This window comes from Lactuca virosa, chromosome 7 (genome assembly GCF_052849685.1).
Source record: "Lactuca virosa cultivar CGN04683 chromosome 7, Lactuca_virosa_CGN04683_v6, whole genome shotgun sequence".
NCBI classification, from domain to species: Eukaryota; Viridiplantae; Streptophyta; class Magnoliopsida; order Asterales; family Asteraceae; genus Lactuca; species Lactuca virosa.
The window spans coordinates 63758322-63778646 of record NC_136432.1 but is presented as its reverse complement, the minus strand read 5'-3'; the positions used below and the strand labels follow the sequence as shown (position 1 = coordinate 63778646).

Sequence of the window (20325 nt, the reverse complement as noted above, 5' to 3'; positions counted from 1 at the left end):
AATAACTCATTTTCATTTATTTAATATTCCTGTCATCCCTATATACTTTGTGACATGATAGAAAAGTAATCTCCCCATTTAAAGCACTAGTGCATTCAATAAAAGCCTTATCACCGACAACAAACAAGTTTAGTAAGGCTATCAGGAGTGGGTGTGAACCCACACATGAGTTTCCTATGTGGAACACTAACCCACCGGTGAACTCCGCCCCATGGACCGGTGGTTTGGGTGTGGAGTGGCTTCTAGTGGTTGTGAAGACGGAACAAGATGAACCTTCTGATTGGTCCATTCATTTTCCCTCATATTTTCTCTCCTCCTTTTTGCCCCTTCACTATCAACCTACCAGTGAACACCATTTCCACAACCTAGTGGGTTGATTGTAGAATGGTAAAATACCTACGTGGCGCTGAGTTGGCCGGTGGTTTGACTGTGACCACTCTCCACAACCTAATGTTTTTTTATCCTAGCCTCAAAAGATACGGTGGTTTGGTCCAACAATAAATACTTCATTTAGACCTTCATATTCAAAGGTTTTTTTTTTTTTTTTTTTTTTTGGAATTTCAACATCATTCTAGCTTTTATTTTATTATGTTTTTATGTATATTGCATGAAATAAAGGATTTCTGTTGGTCATTAGCTATATTAGGAAGTGAATATTAGCTATATAAGATCTAATTTCAATTTCTGGATTTTATTTTGTGACCTTGACATTTATGAAAAATATATAACTTTTCTCTAAAGCATTTTGGGGTGATTAGCATTGCTTATTTCAAATGATTATTAACTTATTGCAGACATTAATAATAAGATATTTTAAGTGTTTGGATAGGATTAACAGTACTTATTAACTCAAATAATGAGTATTTAAGTTACTTTCTCCTTACTTGTTGATAATGAGTTTTTGATATGTTAATCGTAATTACACATATAAGCATATTTTGCCAAACACTAAAATGTAACTTATGAGCTTATTATTTTTTGGTAACGGATAATAATCCAAACGCTTTTTCATAAACGTTATTTTCGAACTGGATAAGTTGATAAGCACTTTAAGAAATAAGTATAAGTTGTTTTAAATAAGAAATCTCAAACGCTTGTAAATGGGTGTTTATGATTTCTTATTCGAAGTATTTATTAACTTATTGCAGGTTGACACCGATAATAAGCTATTTTAAGTGCTTGGATAGATATATATTAAACACTTATTGAATTAAATAATGAGTATTTGATAAATTACTTATTCATTACTTATTGACATAAATAAAGAGTTTTTGATAAGTTACTTCCTAATTGCAAGTATAAGTAGACTTTTCCAAACATTGAAAAATAACCTATCAAATTATTATTTTAGTACATGATAAACTAATCCAAACATTTTTTTATTAAACTTCATTTTGTCACCGCATAACCTAATAAGTATTTTAGAAAAAAGCATAAGTTTTTTTTAACAGCAGGGTTAGTGGTTAGAAGTTAGTTTCACGAAATTGCCAATGCACGGATTATAACTCGAGATCTCCAATCTAAAAGACAAAACCTCTACCAAGTGAACTAGTCCCACATTGGCAAACATAAATTACTTATTGACTTAAATAAAGAGTTTGTGATAAGTTACTTCCTAATTACAAATATAAGTAGACTTTTCCAAACATTGAAAAATAACCTATCAACTTATAGTATTATTGTAGTACCTCATAAACTAATCCAAACATTTTTTATTAAACTTTATTTTGTCACCGCATAACCTAATAAGTATTTTAGAAATAAGCATGAGTTGTTTTTTTTTAACGGCATGGTTAGTGGTTAGAAGTTAGTTTCACGAAATTGCCAATGTCCGGATTAGAACTCGAGACCTCTAATCTAAGAGACAAAGTCTCTACCAAGTGAATTAGTCCCACATTGGCAAGCATAAGTTGTTTTAAATAAGAAATCACCGCACAAGAACTTCTTTGATTCTAATTCACACTCTTTCATTCATTTCTTAAACTTTGTAATTATGTGGGTGGACGGTCTTATGCATTGCCTTAAGTTTTTATAAATGAATGTTTTCCTAGCTTAAAAATGGTATTAGCTAATACATTTGTTTTTATTAGGTCAAGATCATTCGACCCTATGATCCTTAACATCTAACTATCTACATGCATAAACATACATGCATAGTAAATAAGTAAACATATAAAACTTACTTGAAAATCTTCAATAGAGGTAGCGAAGCAACAACGATCTTGGAGGCTGCCGGCTAGAAAATCTGGAACTGTATCACACCATTTACAAATATTCGGTTTGGTTTTGGTGTGGGTTCGATCCGGGATCAGAAAGTGGTGCTTCTTGCCCACCACTAAGGTAAACCAAATTCATGTACCAAACATCTTGTTATTCAGTACCTATAATGAAAATAACAATCGATTGTCTTGTCGATGGGAGCAATACATAGTCATTGTGGAAGTGGCTTTGAGAAGTCATAGATTTTGAAGCGGTCATCGGGATAATTAGCATCCTAACTATAGTGTAAAATCGTTAGATGTGCCAATTTTGATTAACAAGTCTGAAGATAAAAGTATTATTCAACTTTTATGTATGCCTAGCGCCAATAGGGTCGGTGCTTGTTAGATTTGTAATAACATGTGAAGAGTGTGAGCTTAAAGCCATAGACTCTACGTGGATTGCAGGAAAGGATGAAGGAATGTCTTACCATTCACAATGGATTGCAGGAGATCTCTTTTGTTAAACGAATTGTCTTGGATTTGTCTTGATTTCATAACCTCAAGAAATCCTAAGGGAGGAGGGAGTGATTCCCTCCCAACCCACCGAACCCACTGCCACATCAATTTTTCTCTTTTATTTTTTTTCATCTTTCCGAACCCACAACACACGGAAATTCTATCTTTTTTAACCCACTCAATTAAAAAAAATACAAAACAACTAAGGTACAAGTTTTAAAACACATGGTACAAGAGAAAATAAGAAAGAGAAAGTAGAGAAAGATGATGAAATGGGTTAGTGAAACCAATCAACTCACTCGTTGAAGCGGGAGTTCAAAAAGATAACTCTATTTGATTGTTTTGTATTTTTTTTTAATTGAGTGAGTTCAAAAAGATAGGATTTCCGTGTGTTGTGGGTTCGGAAAAATGAAGAAAAATAAAAGAGAACAAGTGATGTGACAGTGGGTTCAATGGGTTGGGAGGAAATCACTCCCTCCTCCCTAATTGAATTCAATAATGAAGGGTGAATTTTTACCACCAATTGCAACTGGTATTGCTGGTCAAGAACTTTTTAAACGACACTCCTAGTTATTAATTGTCAATCCGTTCGAGAACATCATATGGCTTGATTTTAATTATTAGGTTATTACACTTTTTTCGATTTTTATTTGAACTTGACTCATAACCAATTAATCTTATCTATTTGGTAATATTATCTCATCGGTCAAACTAACAAACCGAGGTTATCTACTCGATCAAATGTACGAAGTGCACAAAGGTTATCTATTTAAACAAATAGGCAAATGTTTCCATAGGAAGTACCGAATATATGTTTTACATGCCTTGATAAAATCCTCAAAAGAATATTTTTATAGGTCTTATGTCTTTAAGTAAGGTCATTTCAGCTTTACTATTGACTTTCTTCTCTTTGCCTTCCTCCATAAGTATTTGGGCTCTTCAAGTCGTATTCTCACATCTTAACTTATTGAAAAATTCAAAAGTAAATATTATATGAATACTTGTTTATTTGTGCAAAAACTTAGAAAAATGTGAAATAAACTTAACCATTGGTAAAAACACAAAACAAAAAAAACTATAAATGTGAGTAATTATAGATAAAGATAATGGTATCATTTAACCACTAAACTTCCAGTATCTTTACTATTATTTTTCAGCCCTGTAAATCAAAGAAGAAGGGAAAGAAATTGTAAAATTTCATGATTTATACAAAAAAAAAAAAAAAAAACAACTTAATTCATTTTCCGGTCTTTACATGACGTAAATATATTCCCAAAAAGAATAAACAAATAAGGCAATACTTCTGGTTCCTCAAAAACCATAATCAACAATTCTTGTGCTTCTTGAAACCTCCATGGATACAATTCATCATTTTCATCAATGAGTATCAATATTAGTATCTGACTCGATTAAACCGATGACATATGGTTAACAAATCAGATATGGCATCCACAACAAAGGTAGAAGAAAACAAGTGTGGATACCAAAACAACTGCTTCTACACCCGAAAGAATCTTGAAAAGAAAACGATCAACAAACCATCGATGCACATTGAACTTGCTCTTCCATCGAAGCCCTGAGTTCCCCAATCTCTTCCATATTCCCTTTCGATTCTTCCCTTGCAACCTCTTAAAACCGAACATAAATAAAGGCTTTTTTTCTTCCATTTTTTTAGCCTTTATGTACGTTCTTATATTTGTAGTTGTTATATAATGTTTGGAAGGTGGATGCACCTTTAGAGGTATTTATATTGGTTTGGTAGGGTAACTCGAAGAAGAGCCGTTGAAGGTTACAAAAATGGATGAATTGACGATTATGCCCCTTGGGTTTTTGGTTATGTTATGGTTATAGTCCTTGAGTTTCTGAGATGTCATGACATGTTTGTTGATCAAGTCCTAAATGTTAGGTAGCTAAAGTTGACCATGATTATTTCTTTGGTTTTTTAAAAAAATAAATATTTTTATTCTTGAGTCATTTATTGAAAAAACCGTGACATTTTCTTATTAATTATGTTTATCACCAACATGCCTTATTTATTCCTAATATATTCAAATTTTATTTATAAGAAATATCATTCATCCTAAAATCATGGAAATTACTTGCAACACCAAGATTTTTAACTCAAATATCGGCATTCACCATATCTTTTTTTTTTTTTTTAAATCTATTTCTAAGTTTTTATCTGGATTTAATTTTTCACGCTTTAATGAGATCCGTTTGAAATTGAAAAAATAACAAGAAAATATATGCATGATAAAAGAGCAAAAGGATTACCTAAATTAACCTTAAAACTTTATTATTGTACCATTTTTTCATTAAAAAGAAACGAAATGTTAATTTAGAAAATTGTAGGGGGTATTAGTGAATATTTGAAAAAGATATGTTGAGGGCAATTACGGTACCGCGTCTTCTTGGGTCAATGATTGCAGAAGTGGGTCCTCGTGAAGCTGGTTCATTTCCAGGAAGACTGCCCTTTTATAGTTTTACAAAACCACCCCCTAGACTAAGTCATATGTGTAAAGTTTAGTAGTAACAAAGTTTAACTTTCTAAATTGAGCAATGATCGATTTTTGTTAAAAAATAATTAGTGTTTGATGCTATTTTTTTAGTTAACATTGTTGAAGATAGCAAATCTTATGCACCTACTGGACCTTATTGTTATCAGAAGCATATCTACATAACCTAATTTGTAGGTAGTATTACATCAACATTCAACACTTTATAACATGATCATTAAAAAAATATTTGGCTATGTTACTTGTTATTAACGTTTTTTATTAATTAAAAAGAAACAAGAGAGTACTTTGCAAATTACACTTAAACATGCATCTCCATGTTCGAACTTTGTCTTTGGTGAAACAATAGGAATGGATAAGAGTTGAAAACTTTAGAAAAATGGTGTGTCATGTTATATAATAAAAAATAAATAAATATATAACAAGTAATTTTCTTAGAAACAAAAGAAGAATAAACAAATGAAATACAAATGCATACATCTTGCTAAAAATAAGTTCTGAGTTAATTTTCATATAACATCTACAATTATATTTTACAAAAATAAAGATATAAGAATCAATATAACATATTAATATTCTTTTTTATATAATATGGGTATTAGAATTATGATTTACTTTCCAACATTCATCACAAGATTATGAGACCATTTATTGGAATGTATTTACATTTTTCTACTCACCATATATGTATTGCAAATGATTTTGAAAGAAATTTGATTAACATTAACAAAGAAAAATGATCATTTTATTAATAAGACTTTTATATGTGGTAGAAAATGAAAGTTTGAAGAGTTTGGGGGTCAAACTTTGTAAGAATACGAGAATTGTGTTGGAGCCGTTGAAACCAGTGGGTCCTATGTGGTATTGATTTAGAGCTGTTGAGATTGATTGTGGGGCCAGGTGTGGAAAAGCAGGCGTAGTCCAACGTTCAAAGTGGAAGTGGAAAGGGTCGGATACTCGGATTGTCGGAATCTGCCAGTTGCCACATTCCCTTTCACGATTCCATTCTTCTTCCTTCCAAGTCTTCGTTTGTTTCTGTGTTTGATACCCTTTATTTATTTAGACAAAATTGCAAAAATGTTCCTTGTGGTATGTATTTTTTTGAGGTTTCAGTTCAAACCTGGACTTTTTTGGATCATGGTCTTTTTGGCCTAGTTTGTACGTAGAATTGGTCCCCCGACTTAACTTCCGTTAAGTTGTTGTTGTTAACCCCTCATGTGCAAGGGTATATTTGTCTTTTCACTTATAAACTAAATTATAACCCACGTTAAACGCGAGGGGAACGTATTAAAAAAATTATCAAAACATTTATATATATTGCATAATAATTATAAAAGAAAGTTTATAGCTATTGGTATTATTGAAAGGTGAAGAAGAAAAACTGAAATCGATAAATAACTATAAACATTTCAGGACCTCTTTGTAGACAACGTTTTTTGTTTTCTTAGTTGAACGACCTTCCTCGTCACATATGAGTACCTTCAAACCTTTTTTGCTTGTTACACGAGAAATAGCTACATATAACTGATCATGGGTAAAGACAGGTCTACGCAAGTATAATCCAACATTTGATAATGACTGTCCTTAACTTTTGTTAATGGTCATAGCGAAACAAAATGCTATTTGGAATTGCCTACGTTGAAAACGGAATGAAATTTTTTTATCGGATGGGGTCAACTTCATGCGAGGTATATAAGTAGTCTCGTTAAAAAATCTACCAGATATGATTCGTGCTTCAATGACGTGTCTTCCAAGCCTTACGATTTGTAATCTAGTTCCATTGCATAGTCCTCTAGTTTGGTCGATATTACGAAGCAACATGGCCGTAACACCTTTTTTTTGTATAAGTTTATGGTTGGGAATTCTAGAGGCCTTAAAAGCGTTCAACACATCCGGAGAGGATACTGATACCTCAAAAGAATCTTCTGTCTCGGTCTCACATAAGGAATCTGAACTCAGATATGTTTTCCCTTCATCTTTCATCAATTCTAACATGTAATCGTTGATAGCATCAACTTCTTCATTAGTAGGGACCAAAATAGCTTTATCTTGAAAATACGATGGATCATCAAGATGGTTCTGAAAAGATGAATAAATGCAGGATACAATTGAATGAATATGGTCACCCGTAGAGGGAACGATCACATCTTCTGGAAATTCAACTTCAACTTCACCATCATTAGGACCACCGATAGTACCTTCACTAATTTTAAGAATCCAATCAGCAAAGGATTTTGTCTCTTCGAAATCATTGTTTGGACAACCGAACTGAAACCTCATGTTTACAGTCAAACGTAAAATTGTACATTCACACCATAATAAATGTTGGTACTCATATATGTTGTATACTGTAAAATGTAAGATGAAGTACATAAAGTTGGAGAGAAGAGTAAATTCATAAATGAATATCATAACATACCATAAAAAATGATTATACAAAGAATGGAATTAAAGGATATTGGTGAAGAAAATAACGAATTAAAGTTGGTTAACAAATATAGATAGTTTACAATTTTTTTTTTCAAGTATGAATTATGGACTTTGTTTAAGTATGTGGACTTGCATTATTTTTGTATTTTTGGTTTATAATGAACTTTTATATATTTGTTTTTTGTTAGTTTTTTATATGCGTTTTGTTGACACAAATCTATTTAAATGAACACAATTACACTTTTGAATGTAAATAAAATAAACCTAATTAAAAGCTATAAATCATGGAAAAATAAGTATAAACAATGAAATGCGTACCTTTTGCCTTTGATTAACCAAGTTAACAATTGTTTACTGTTATAGAGGGCTGTAGAAAGGAAGAAATATTGATTTAGTATCGTGAATATCAATATAAATGAAGAGGTAAAAACATAGATAAAACACAATAAAAACCCACTTTTTGCAGGAGCGTGGAAGGAAAAATAAAAATGGGTCTTGACGGAATATGTCATATATATGTATTGAATCCAAGTTGGTTTTGGAGGGATAAGATAAAAGTCATTTTTATCTTATCTCTTAAATGTTGAATTTCAAAATGTAGTTAGGATAGATAACGTAGAACATTTTAGAATTATTTTTTAAAATTTAAAATTAGGTTAATGTTGATGGTTATTTTGGAAAGAATGATAACGTTTATAACAGCCCAAGAATATATTATTTACCAAATCGGCTCCATGACTTTACATTTAATACCAAACAGCCCCTACTACATATTGTGCCCAAGAATATATTATTTACCAAATCGGCTCCATGACTTTACATTTAATACCAAACAGCCTCTACTACATATTGTTTATTATGTAAGCATTTTACTTTGAAAAGTGTACAAATTAAGACATTGTATTTTCATTTTCTTATTAAAGACACATTTCATTTGGAAAAGTCATGTACTTTATTCAATTATTTGTTTGTCATTCCAGGTATGCTATTTTTGTTTTTTTATAGAATTGTATGTCAACATAGTTTGTTACGAACAATAAAAAAATTATTGTTATAAAATCTTGTTTGTGGAATAACAAACTCAGTGGCTAAAGCCAAAGATTAAGGATATTAGCTTTAAACTTAAAACAAATTCACAATAATAGACTTGGTCAACATAGTTTGTTATTTAAACTTAAAACAAATTGACAATAATAGACTTGGTCAACATAGTTTGTAACATTAGTTGAGGCGAAAATATATCAAAACATGTAAAAGTTAAATTTCATAAAAAGAATTCAACATAATTATGAACTTGTCTCAAATAACACGACTACTATCGTGTTATAATTAAATGAAAACAAACATAATCTTCAAAATGAAAACAACTCGTACTTGTCAAAGAAATCCTTAAGCAAATAATAAAAACTCAAAGAAAAATTGTCAATGATAAATGTCAAATAATCATAACTGCTAAATTTATTCAAGTTTTTCCATTTTTGGAATCTTAAGGGTACGAGGAGCAACACCATCTTTTGAGGAAGACCATTCAAACGATTCAGTGGTGGTAATAATCTCAATAGGGCGTTTCAGTGAAGTACTTGTCGGTGTCACCGCATCAAGATCAACAACATTAATATTGTCACCTTCAATAGAAACACTCTTTTCCTGTATCAAATTAATAAAACAATGTTAATTAACAACATTAATATTGTCACCGCATCAAGAATAAATGTTTATTAACAATGTTAAAATGCTAAATTATATGAATTTAACTTTACCTTATTAGACTTGTTGATAGGAGTACCATCAGAATGAATATTGTTTTCTTCGTATGCAGATGTATGTTTGAAAACTGCACCAACTACAAGTTCATCATTAGTCATTGAATGAACGGTGTAGGCGTGATAACTGTTCTCGAGATTAAACTTTGAAATCTGAACTTTAAAAACAAACTTCCTATTAAGCATCGTATTGAACTCATCGGGGATCTTTTGGCGTCCTTGATCCTAAAGAATATTATAATAAAACATGTGAGTAGTTAATAAATCCCGATTAAAATAAAATGCATTAACAGTATACAGTTAACTTGTCGTGTGTACAAATTAATAGAATAGTATAATATAACGCTACCTTTGATATCTTTTCCATCAACGAATGATTACCGCGGTGAATAAGATCTTTAACATGACGGTCAAACAATACAAAAGAAGCAGACACAGTTTCATCTTGAACACGTATTACGACCATTACCCTAAATATTATTGTATGACACGTTAATGGACAATGAAATAAAAATTGAAACATTCTAATAAAGATTCATGAGACAAGAAGTTTACAAATGTAAAATTATGAACTTACTTACCGAATACATCAGAAACTCCTCCGCAACCATTACAATTAAATGGTTCACCATCACTATCATCACCATTTTTAGTTACCTTTTTTGAACAGTCACGACAATAAAAAGAATACCATCCTTCCTCCAAATCGAAACCGATTATAGTAGCAATGGTAGACAAACCAATTTCCTGATTGGTAAAAATACATATATATATATATATATATATATATATATATATATATATATATATATACACACACATTAAAAAAATTGTTATATATAATGGAAAAATATGAATAATATTAAGTATACATCATTGTAATCTGGAATATCATCAATGTTTTTGATTTGAAAACGGAGGTAGTAATCTTCTGGCTTGGCCACAACAGTTTCTGTGTTAAGTTGTGTAGTATTAATAGAAGACTTAACATTCAAATTGATATCAACAATGCTACATATAAGAAGGAAAAATGAAGAAGATCAACAATAATAATAATTACTGATTAAGAATAAGTAAAAATAAAACAGTAAATAATTATATCCTAGTCATCAAATACATACGCCCTTTTAAATTATGAAATATGATGCATATCATCATTAATATGCAATCTCGACCCAAATAAACAGTTACCGACTTGTGACTGACCTATAAATAGCAATTGAAGTAATAGATTATTTCATATTATAAATAAAATATTAATGTAATGAGCATAGACATCTAAAAATAATTATTTTTACCACCCCAAGTCTTGAGCTTTGCCATACGTAGGAGGATGATCACAGGAGCATTTTCATTTTGATGTTCAGATATGTAGCTGTTCAACTTCAATGCAAAACCATCCCACAAAGCAACTTACATTTTCCTACCACTATAATTGATTGTTTGGATTATATGAATAAAATTTTAAACATGATAAATTAATGAAAAATAAAGAAAAGTACATCAGATCTTGTGCAACAATACTCATTAGCCTTGTTTCCCTTGCATTCTCCTTAATCACTCTCATGGGTTCAGTAGATACAACTTGACCAATAAAATCTACAAAAAGTAAATTTGAATCAATTATTATAATATAAATTGGTTAAAAAATATATAATATAATAAATGCAAAACTGTTAAGGGAAAAAAAACTCACCAAATGCAACACGAGTGTCAAAATTTCTGGCTGTCAGATCATAAAAACTCACAAAAATAAAAGGATCGATCTTATCAACAAAAGGAGTTGATACACGAATTGTGGTTGTTTTGTAGAAATTTATCTTATGCTTGTGAGCAACCAACATGTAATCTCCTTCGTTTCTGGTCATACCAAAGTTAGTGATTTGCCTTACAGCTCCTTCTTCCAGGAGGGCTTGAAATGCATTTATGAGATTTTTTTGATTGTTGCATGTATTCTAGTGCCCTGTAGGTGATAAAGAATATTATTATATGAAACAAAAATAAAACATTTGTTTTTTTTTTCATATTATTTGAATCTTACCTCCTGGTCCATTAAAATCATGTCCAAGCTGCTGACCATGTTTAGGTTGTTTTTCTATGTCTGTTTTCAAATCATGACAACTTGAACACGAATATTTCATGATTCTTTGGAGGCATCTATGTCAGCCAGCTTATCAATGACGATTTCACTGTCACTGTTATGTGTCATTTCACTTGTGCTATGAGAAATAGAAAAGTATTAGAGATAATTATGAGATATAGTGAAAAAAGTAATTCAAAGACTCACAAGGTTTTTGTGTAATGTAAATATGATGTTTTTTCAATTAACATAGACATTCTTGGTTGGCATACTTAACCATGAAAAAAACAAAAATAAACATTAATTGTATTTTGCAAAATAATAGTTGGCTGCAATTATGGATTAATGGAAGTAGGATGGTATCAAATCAAAACATACATAGTATGTTGATATATTTCATAGAAAACAACAAAGCTAAAAAAAATGAGTATGAACACTTATCATATAAAAGGTTGTAGAAGGCTGTAGAAAGGAAGAAGTATTGATAAACAATGAAATGCGTACCTTTTTGCCTTTGATTAACCAAGCTAACAATTGTTTACTGCTATAGAAGGCTGTAGAAAGGAAGACGTATTGATTTAGTATCGTGAATATCAATATAAATGAAGAGGTAAAAACATAGATAAAACACAATAAAAACCCTCTTTTTGCAGGAGCGTGGAAGGAAAAATAAAAATGGGTTTTGGCGGAATATGTCATATATATGTATTGAACCCAAATTGGTTTTGGAGGGATAAGATAAAAGTCATTTTTATCTTATTCCTTAAATGTTGAATTTCAAAATGTAGTTAGGATAGATAATGTAGAACATTTTAGTATTATTTTTTAAAATTTAAAATTAGAATTATGTTGATGGTTAGTTAAGTTCTCGTCTTTGGTGGCTGATTTTTCGATTTGAATATGGGAAGTAATTATGATAGACGGAAATAAATAGTGAATTGTTTTGTTAGTATGACATCACCAGAAATATTAAGAACGATATAAGGGTTGAAATCAATCAAAAAAATTCAATGAATTGTTCTGATTGTTGAAGGTGACATCATCAGGTTTCTGTTTTAATATATATAAAGATGATCATTTTTGCACCTAAAAATATATATCCTCATTTAAAAAAAAATTAATACCTATTTATTTATTTTAATAATTAAAAAATAAAAAAGCTCTATCTCCCCCCCCCCCCACACACACACACCATTGACATAAGATTTATGGGTTTTCAAGAACTCAAGAACAAACACTTTTTCATTTCTGGAGCAACCTACCACACTCCTTCTCCACCAACGCATTAGAAAACATCTAGATATTAGCTTCGTTGAAGCCGGTGGCAGAGATGAAATCCGTTATTTCTTTTCAGAGCCATAGAGCCACATCACTACCATGATCGTTCATCAGAGGCTATAGATCTGCATGACGGTCGACTATTGTTGCACCTTGGTCCTTCCGGTTTGCTACTTCCGGCGATGAGGAGTAGAACCACAAAGGGGTTCTCCAAAGATCGGTTGTCCCCTACACCTTTTCCTGTCGACACCACAACAAAACACCCCCTGAAAGTCGCCGATCTGCCTTGCCTCTTCCCCTTTCGTGTTTTCTACTGATCGGACCAGAAAAAAACAGCCAAAAGGCCGCCGGAGCAGATGGATTCACGTCTCCACCTTGCTTCTTAAATCTTCGCCGCCAGGAACATCATCTCCATTGTGTATATGAAATCGTCGTTGTTGTAGATTAGTATAATTTATTCTTAAATCATGTTTTATGCATCTGGAATCGATTCAACCCATCATCACTGTGACATCCCCATTTTCACGGCCAGAAAAGACCGATTTTGTTTATGCTTTATAAAAATCAGAGTACTTCTTTTAATAAAAATGTTGCGGAATTAGTTCCCAGTAAAACATGATAAATACATTATCAAAGCATTTCCGAATAAATGTATTTTTATTCATTTTAAAACATTTGGGATGTCATCGTCAATACAGAAACATAAGCATAAACAGAACTTACATTCATATACACTAGTGATCTACATCTCTTTTAAATCTCTCAGTGTAAAGTAGCTTCATATTGACATCTGTGATACAAATAAGCTTAAGTGGGTCAGGTTGGGAAACCTGGTGAGTACATAGGGTTTTCAACCCACAATAATATAATTATTATGTTTAAACATCAAACAATCAACCCAATTACCCATCCCTGTTATCTTCTTTACTCTTAAGGATCTACCCTAAGAATCAACTATTTCTCGTTCATTCATTCCTAAGGATCATCCTAAGGAATCGGCACGAAGTCCATCGTCACCGGGGTTTAGGCACTAAGTCTGCATAGTCGCCAGGATTTATACAATAGGCACTAAGTCCGCATAGTCACCAGGGTTTAGGCACTAAGTCTGCATAGTCGCCAGGGTTTATACAACAGGCACTAAGTCCGCATAGTCGCCAGGGTTTTGGCACCAAGTCTGCATGATCGCCAAGGTTTAGGCACCAAGTCTGCATGATCGCCAGGGTTTAGAGTACACCGGGTGAACACATCGTTCACAACACCTACAGGTTGCGAGCCTGCTAGCGTTCCACTGGACTGTCTAGAATAGTCCATGGTTGTCATCCATACTCTGCTAGATGACGGGGACATGATTCGGGAAAAAGGCTTCTCACATCGTCCACCTCTCACCCTTACCTCATGGTCTAACTCATCATCCAACTCACATGTCATCTACCCATGTTTTACCCAACATATTATGTAGATATAAATACATATACAGTTTAAATCATATAAAACTTGTATAAAATCGTTCCCCCAGCATAGATAGCAAGTATACAGATAATATGCACACATAGCACGTAATTTATATAAAATACTTCATATCTATGTGTAAGATGAAAGTAACTATGCACTCACCTGATAAGGTGGTGATTCCGAACTCATACAGCGCTTCGTTTCTTAAAAAAATAATTTCCTTCGACGAAACCTAGTATTATTACCACTAGAGTTTAGTCTATTATTCGCCGAGACTAATTAATAGTCTAGCTATTATTACTATTATATAAGCGTTAGATAATACTTATATAACCCATAATAATAGCCCAAGTACTTATTATAAGTTCCTAATAACGTTACTATAATTAAATAAAAGCTATATTAAAAATAGCGTAGGCGTAGCTCACTTACAGCGGGTTTTATAGAAAACCGGGCTTTGCTTGGAGCAGCGTTCCCGAGCCGAAAATCTCTTCTTCTCGGAGCCGTCGAGCACTCCGGGGCTTCCGCCTCGTGCTAGGGTGATTCCCTAGGCTTTTCGGGGGGTTTCGGGGCTAGAGAGAGGTTCTAGAGAGAGAGAGAGAGAGTAAAGAGAAGAAAGAATGGGAAAGGTGTGAAGAAAATGAGGGTGGGAGAGGTTCTATTTATAGGGTGAAAAATGGCTGAACTTAGTGCCACATGTCACAATCTAGTGGCAAGACTTGGGGAGAAAGCAATGGCCAAGATTGTGCCACATCACCCATTTTCGCACAGCACACTTCCGACTTCTAAAATCCGTAACTTTCACATACGATCTCCGTTTTTAACGTTCTTTATATCCACGCGTAGGTAAAAATAAGATCTACAACTTTCATTTTGACTCCATCGGCTAATTCTCGACCGATCTTAAATTTAACAATACGAGGAGACTATACTGTTAAATGTCCACGTAAAATTCATAACTTCTACATACGAACTCTGTTTTCGTCTGTCTTTTTACCGTTGAGTTCCTATTAATGAGATATTAAAATTCTCATTTAGGTCGCGTAGGCCAAAAACCGCTCGATCTAAAATTCGAGTTTCGGGTTGTGCACTGCTAAGCCAAATCTTAGAAAATTCATAACTTCCTCATACGAAGTCAAATTTGGGCGTTCGTTTTTTTGTATGTTCTCGGTTTAACGTATACTACAACTTTTGTTTAGATTTCTAAGGCTAAAAAGTCCTACATCGTAAATTCACTATTTACGTCTCCCGGTGTCGTGCCGGTTTTGCCATAAAACTTCGACGGACCATAACTTCTTCATTATAACTCGGATTTCAACGTTCTTTATATGTACGGAACCCTTGAGACGTATTCTACAACTTGGTTAAGATTATTTATTCTAAATAATCTTTTGTCAAAAAGTCATTTTCGACCCCTATTATCTCTAAATTGACTAGCCCGGATCTACGGGCGTTACAATTATCTCCCCCTTAGGATGATTACGTCCCGGAATCATCAACGAAACAGGGCTCACATGATGACTCCATAAGTTATCTCTTCATCCTAAGTAATAACCGTAACTTTGATGTTTCTTCGAACGAATATCTAACTCTAAGACTTCCTGATTGCAGGCGGTGCTCGATCTTGCACTTGCTCCCTATCTCACGTTAGACTCCAAATTATGACCTTCAAGTCACAATATCGTTCCTTACTGGAGACTGCTTCTTCTTCCTAAGATAAGTTGTTTTATTACTAAAATGGAACGATGTGTCATATTCCAATGACCTATCATCGTATGCTGCAATGCTTAGACTCAGGTCTCTTAGAGTCTTCCAGAACAGACTATACTTTCCTTCATGTTCTAATCTCATCTTAAAAGGTATCATTTCTAGCTACAGGCAACTTTTCGCGATACCTCTACTGATCGCTTTTTATTTCAATCTTCTGTTTTAAGTCAGATGCTACATCGAACTTGATTCTCTGAACCACATAACATACTCAGCGTAGTTGGACTCAATTTGATATGACCACTAGGGTCGGAATAACAATCATCTTCTTAGTCATTACCGAAACGATGGTAACGACATACTTGAATAAAACGAAATCGATTTCTAGCTCATTGGTAACCTTGTGACTTTCCCTGATCCAAGTGTGAGTCCTGTGCTTCCGGTAGTATAGGCCTCTACTACCATTCACACCTACTCATACTCGTCCCAAGTATTGTCTCGCAGTTTTCCAAGTCACCGTACAAGAAGATCACATAACAATTTAACACACCAGATAACAAAACGAAGGTTTTATTTTATTCCTTGAAACGATTACATAGGTGTTCAAGTTCACCCTAGACTATGCCTCTAATAGGCTACATCATACGATACTATGGCTACTGCATAACTCGATCTTCGGATACGAACTCCTCATCCTCGATTTCTCGCGTCGTTTTCTGCCTCGTCAAGGATCATGTGGAATGCCCTTGGCCTTGGTGGCGTTTCTGGCCTTGCTGCCTCGTTTTTCTTCGGGCAGTCTTTAGAAACATGCCCTTCTTTGTTACATCTGTAGCACACCCTCTTATTGGATGTACACTTGCTGGCGTAATGCCCTGTCTTTCCACATTTGTAGCAAGTCACCTCCTCGCTACATTTCCCAAAGTGTTTCTTTTTACACTTCTTGCACCACTTAACTTCACCTCCTCCTCCTCCTTCAGTCTTTGAGAATTTCCTTTCTTTGTTGGATTTTGAAGATCCTTCATACTTCCTTTTCTCGACAACTTCAGCTCTCTCCAGACCTTTTTCCCTAATCTGGGTCTCAACATTCCTGGCTGCTCTAACGGCTGTCTTTAAAGTAGTTGCCATTTTAACCGTTGGGCCAAAGTCTATTGGCAGTCCGTTAGCAAACCTATCTATCTTGGAGAGTTCAGTAGGCACCAAGTAGGGAAACAGCTTCATCCTCTCGGTGAATGTGGTGGCATACTCATCGACACTCATATTCCCTTTCTCCAGGTTCTGAAACTTGTTGTTTAGGTCTATCAGATCTATCTCTGAGCAGTACTGCATTTTCAACTGTTCCACGAATGCTTCCCAAGACATTCGCATGGCTTCTCCTCGTGGCATTGTATCTGCCAAGAACTTCCACCAACTTAGCACTCCAGTCTTTAGTTGTCTGACTGCAAAGACGGTCTTTTGCTTGTCACTACAGTCACAGCTCTCGAACACCATCTCCATTTCGGAGATCCAGTCCATAATCTCAACCGGCTTCGGGCTTCCAGAAAGGCTTGGTGGCTTGGCACCCAAGAAGTTCTTATACATTCGTCCATCCTTGTTGTTTCCCCTCTCCGGGCCATTCCTTCGTTCTCCTTGAGTCCCAACTTGACTCACAGGGCGGCTATAGTTCCCTTCCTCCGATTGCTCGGGAATCAGCTCAGGTTGCTCAATGGGCATGGTAGGTTCGTCCCTATTTTCATGCAACATCCTCCTCATTTCTTCCCTTTGTTCAGCTAACATAGCCCGAATCATGGCTTGTACTCCAGCCATGGTGAATGGTTCAGGTGCAGCTTCTACTACAACATGTATTTGCTCAATCATTGGGGGTTGATTCCTGTTTGCGTTTGCATTCTCGACTCCGCTTCGGGTTCTTGCCATTTCGATCTATACACCAAATCAGACATTCAGTGTGTAGTGACAAGAATTAAGATAGGAAAGATTCGACGTGTAATTCTCCCTATCACTCCGAAAAGTTACATGCCAGTTCTAATATCGTAATCAAACGTTTAGAAATCTGAACACATAAAATTTCCAGATCCGGTCGGCAACAGACCATAGATCCGATCAGACATTTAGCATCATAAAGCATCATAAATCATTTAGCACATAAAAGCATGTTAGGCATTTTCCCTAAATTAGCTAGTGTTTGTGTCTATTCAGGTGTATTACCTAAATTTTATTAGACACACTCCTCACAATCATTACTTAGCATTCTAAGTTTAAGTCTAGAAATAAATCCATATTCCTAGTTCGCTTAAACTAATGCTCTGATACCAACTGTGACATCCCCATTTTCACGGCCATAAAAGACCGATTTTGTTTATGCTTTATAAAAATCAGAGTACTTCATTTAATAAAAATGTTGCGGAATTAGTTCCCAGTAAAACATGATAAATACATTATCAAAGCATTTCCGAAGAAATGTATTTTTATTCATTTTAAACATTTGGGATGTCATCGTCAATACAGAAACATAAGCATAAACAGAACTTACATTCATTTACACTAGTGATCTACATCTCTTTTAAATCTCTCAGTGTAAAGTAGCTTCATATTGACACCTGTGATACAAATAAGCTTGAGTGGGTCAGGTTGGAAAACCTGGTGAGTACATAGGGTTTTCAACCCACAATAATATAATTATTATGTTTAAACATCAAACAATCAACCCAATTACCCATCCCCATTATCTTCTTTACTCTTAAGGATCTACCCTAAGAATCAACTATTTCTCGCTCATTCATTCCTAATGATCATCCTAAGGAATCGACACGAAGTCCATCGTCACCGGGGTTTAGGCACTAAGTCTGCATAGTCGCCAGGATTTATACAATAGGCACTAAGTCCGCATAGTCACCAGGGTTTAGGCACTAAGTTTGCATAGTCGCCAGGGTTTATACAACAGGCACTAAGTCCGCATAGTCGCCAGGGTTTTGGCACCAAGTCTGCATGATCGCCAAGGTTTAGGCACCAAGTCTGCATGATCGCCAGGGTTTAGAGTACACCGGGTGAACACATCGTTCACAACACCTACAGGTTGCGAGCCTGCTAGCGTTCCACTGGACTGTCTAGAATAGTCCATGGTTGTCATCCATACTCTGCTAGATGACGGGGACATGATTCGGGAAAAAGGCTTCTCACATCGTCCACCTCTCACCCTTACCTCATGGTCTAACTCATCATCCAACTCACATGTCATCTACCCATGTTTTACCCAACATATTATGTAGATATAAATACATATACAGTTTATTGTCATCTACCCATGCTTCTCACATCGTCCACCTCTCACCTCTCACCCTTACCTCATGTTTTACCTAACTCATCATATAAAACTTGTATAAAATCGTTCCCCCAGCATAGATAGCAAGTATACAGATAATATGCACACATAGCACGTAATTTATATAAAATACTTCATATCTATGTGTAAGATGAAAGTAACTATGCACTCACCTGATAAGGTGGTGATTCCGAACTCATACAGCGCTTCGCTTCTTAAAAAAATAATTTCCTTCGACGAAACCTAGTATTATTATCACTAGAGTTTAGTCTATTATTCGCCGAGACTAATTAATAGTCTAGCTATTATTACTATTATATAAGCGTTAAACAATACTTATATAACCCATAATAATAGCCCAAGTACTTATTATAAGTTCCTAATAACGTTACTATAATTAAATAAAAGCTATATTAAAAATAGCGTAGGCGTAGCTCACTTACAGCGGGTTTTATAGAAAACCGGGCTTTGCTTGGAGCAGCGTTCCCGAGCCGAAAAGCTCTTCTTCTCGGAGCCGTCGAGCACTCCGGGACTTCCGCCTCGTGCTAGGGAGGTTCCCTAGGCTTGTCGGGGGGTTTCGGAGCTAGAAAGAGGTTCTAGAGAGAGAGAGAGAGTAAAGAGAAGAAAGAAGGGGAAATGTGTGAACAAAATGAGGGTGGGAGAGGTTCTATTTATAGGGTGAAAAATGGCTGAACTTAGTGCCACATGTCACAATCTAGTGGCAAGACTTGGGGAGAAAGCAATGGCCAAGATTGTGTCACATCACCCATTTTCGCACAGCACACTTCCGACTTCTAAAATCCGTAACTTTCACATACGACCTCCGTTTTTAACGTTCTTTATATCCACGCGTAGGTAAAAATAAGATCTACAACTTTCATTTTGACTCCATCGGCTAATTCTCGACCGATCTTAAATTTAACAATACGAGGAGACTATACTGTTAAATGTCCACGTAAAATTCATAACTTCTACATACGAACTCTGTTTTCGTCTGTCTTTTTACCGTTGAGTTCCTATTAATGAGATATTAAATTCTCATTTAGGTCGCGTAGGCCAAAAACCG

The 20325-nt window shown here is 34.4% G+C and overlaps 2 protein-coding genes across 2 annotated transcripts; both read right to left on the bottom strand.

Moving 5' to 3' along the window:
- Positions 1-6817: 6817 nt before the first annotated feature.
- LOC145126720 (uncharacterized) lies at positions 6818-7513 on the bottom strand. Its single transcript, XM_079062030.1, has one exon. The coding sequence runs from the start codon at positions 7511-7513 to the stop codon at positions 6818-6820; it is 696 nt and encodes a 231-aa protein (XP_078918156.1).
- Positions 7514-9121: 1608 nt separating this feature from the next.
- Positions 9122-11294, bottom strand: LOC145126719 (uncharacterized). The gene is made up of 7 exons (XM_079062028.1): positions 11123-11294; positions 10929-11025; positions 10299-10437; positions 10004-10083; positions 9776-9896; positions 9424-9651; positions 9122-9310 (listed from the first exon to the last, which is right to left on the bottom strand). Exons 1-7 carry the CDS (start codon positions 11292-11294, stop codon positions 9122-9124), a joined length of 1026 nt encoding a protein of 341 aa, XP_078918154.1.
- Positions 11295-20325: the final 9031 nt, after the last annotated feature.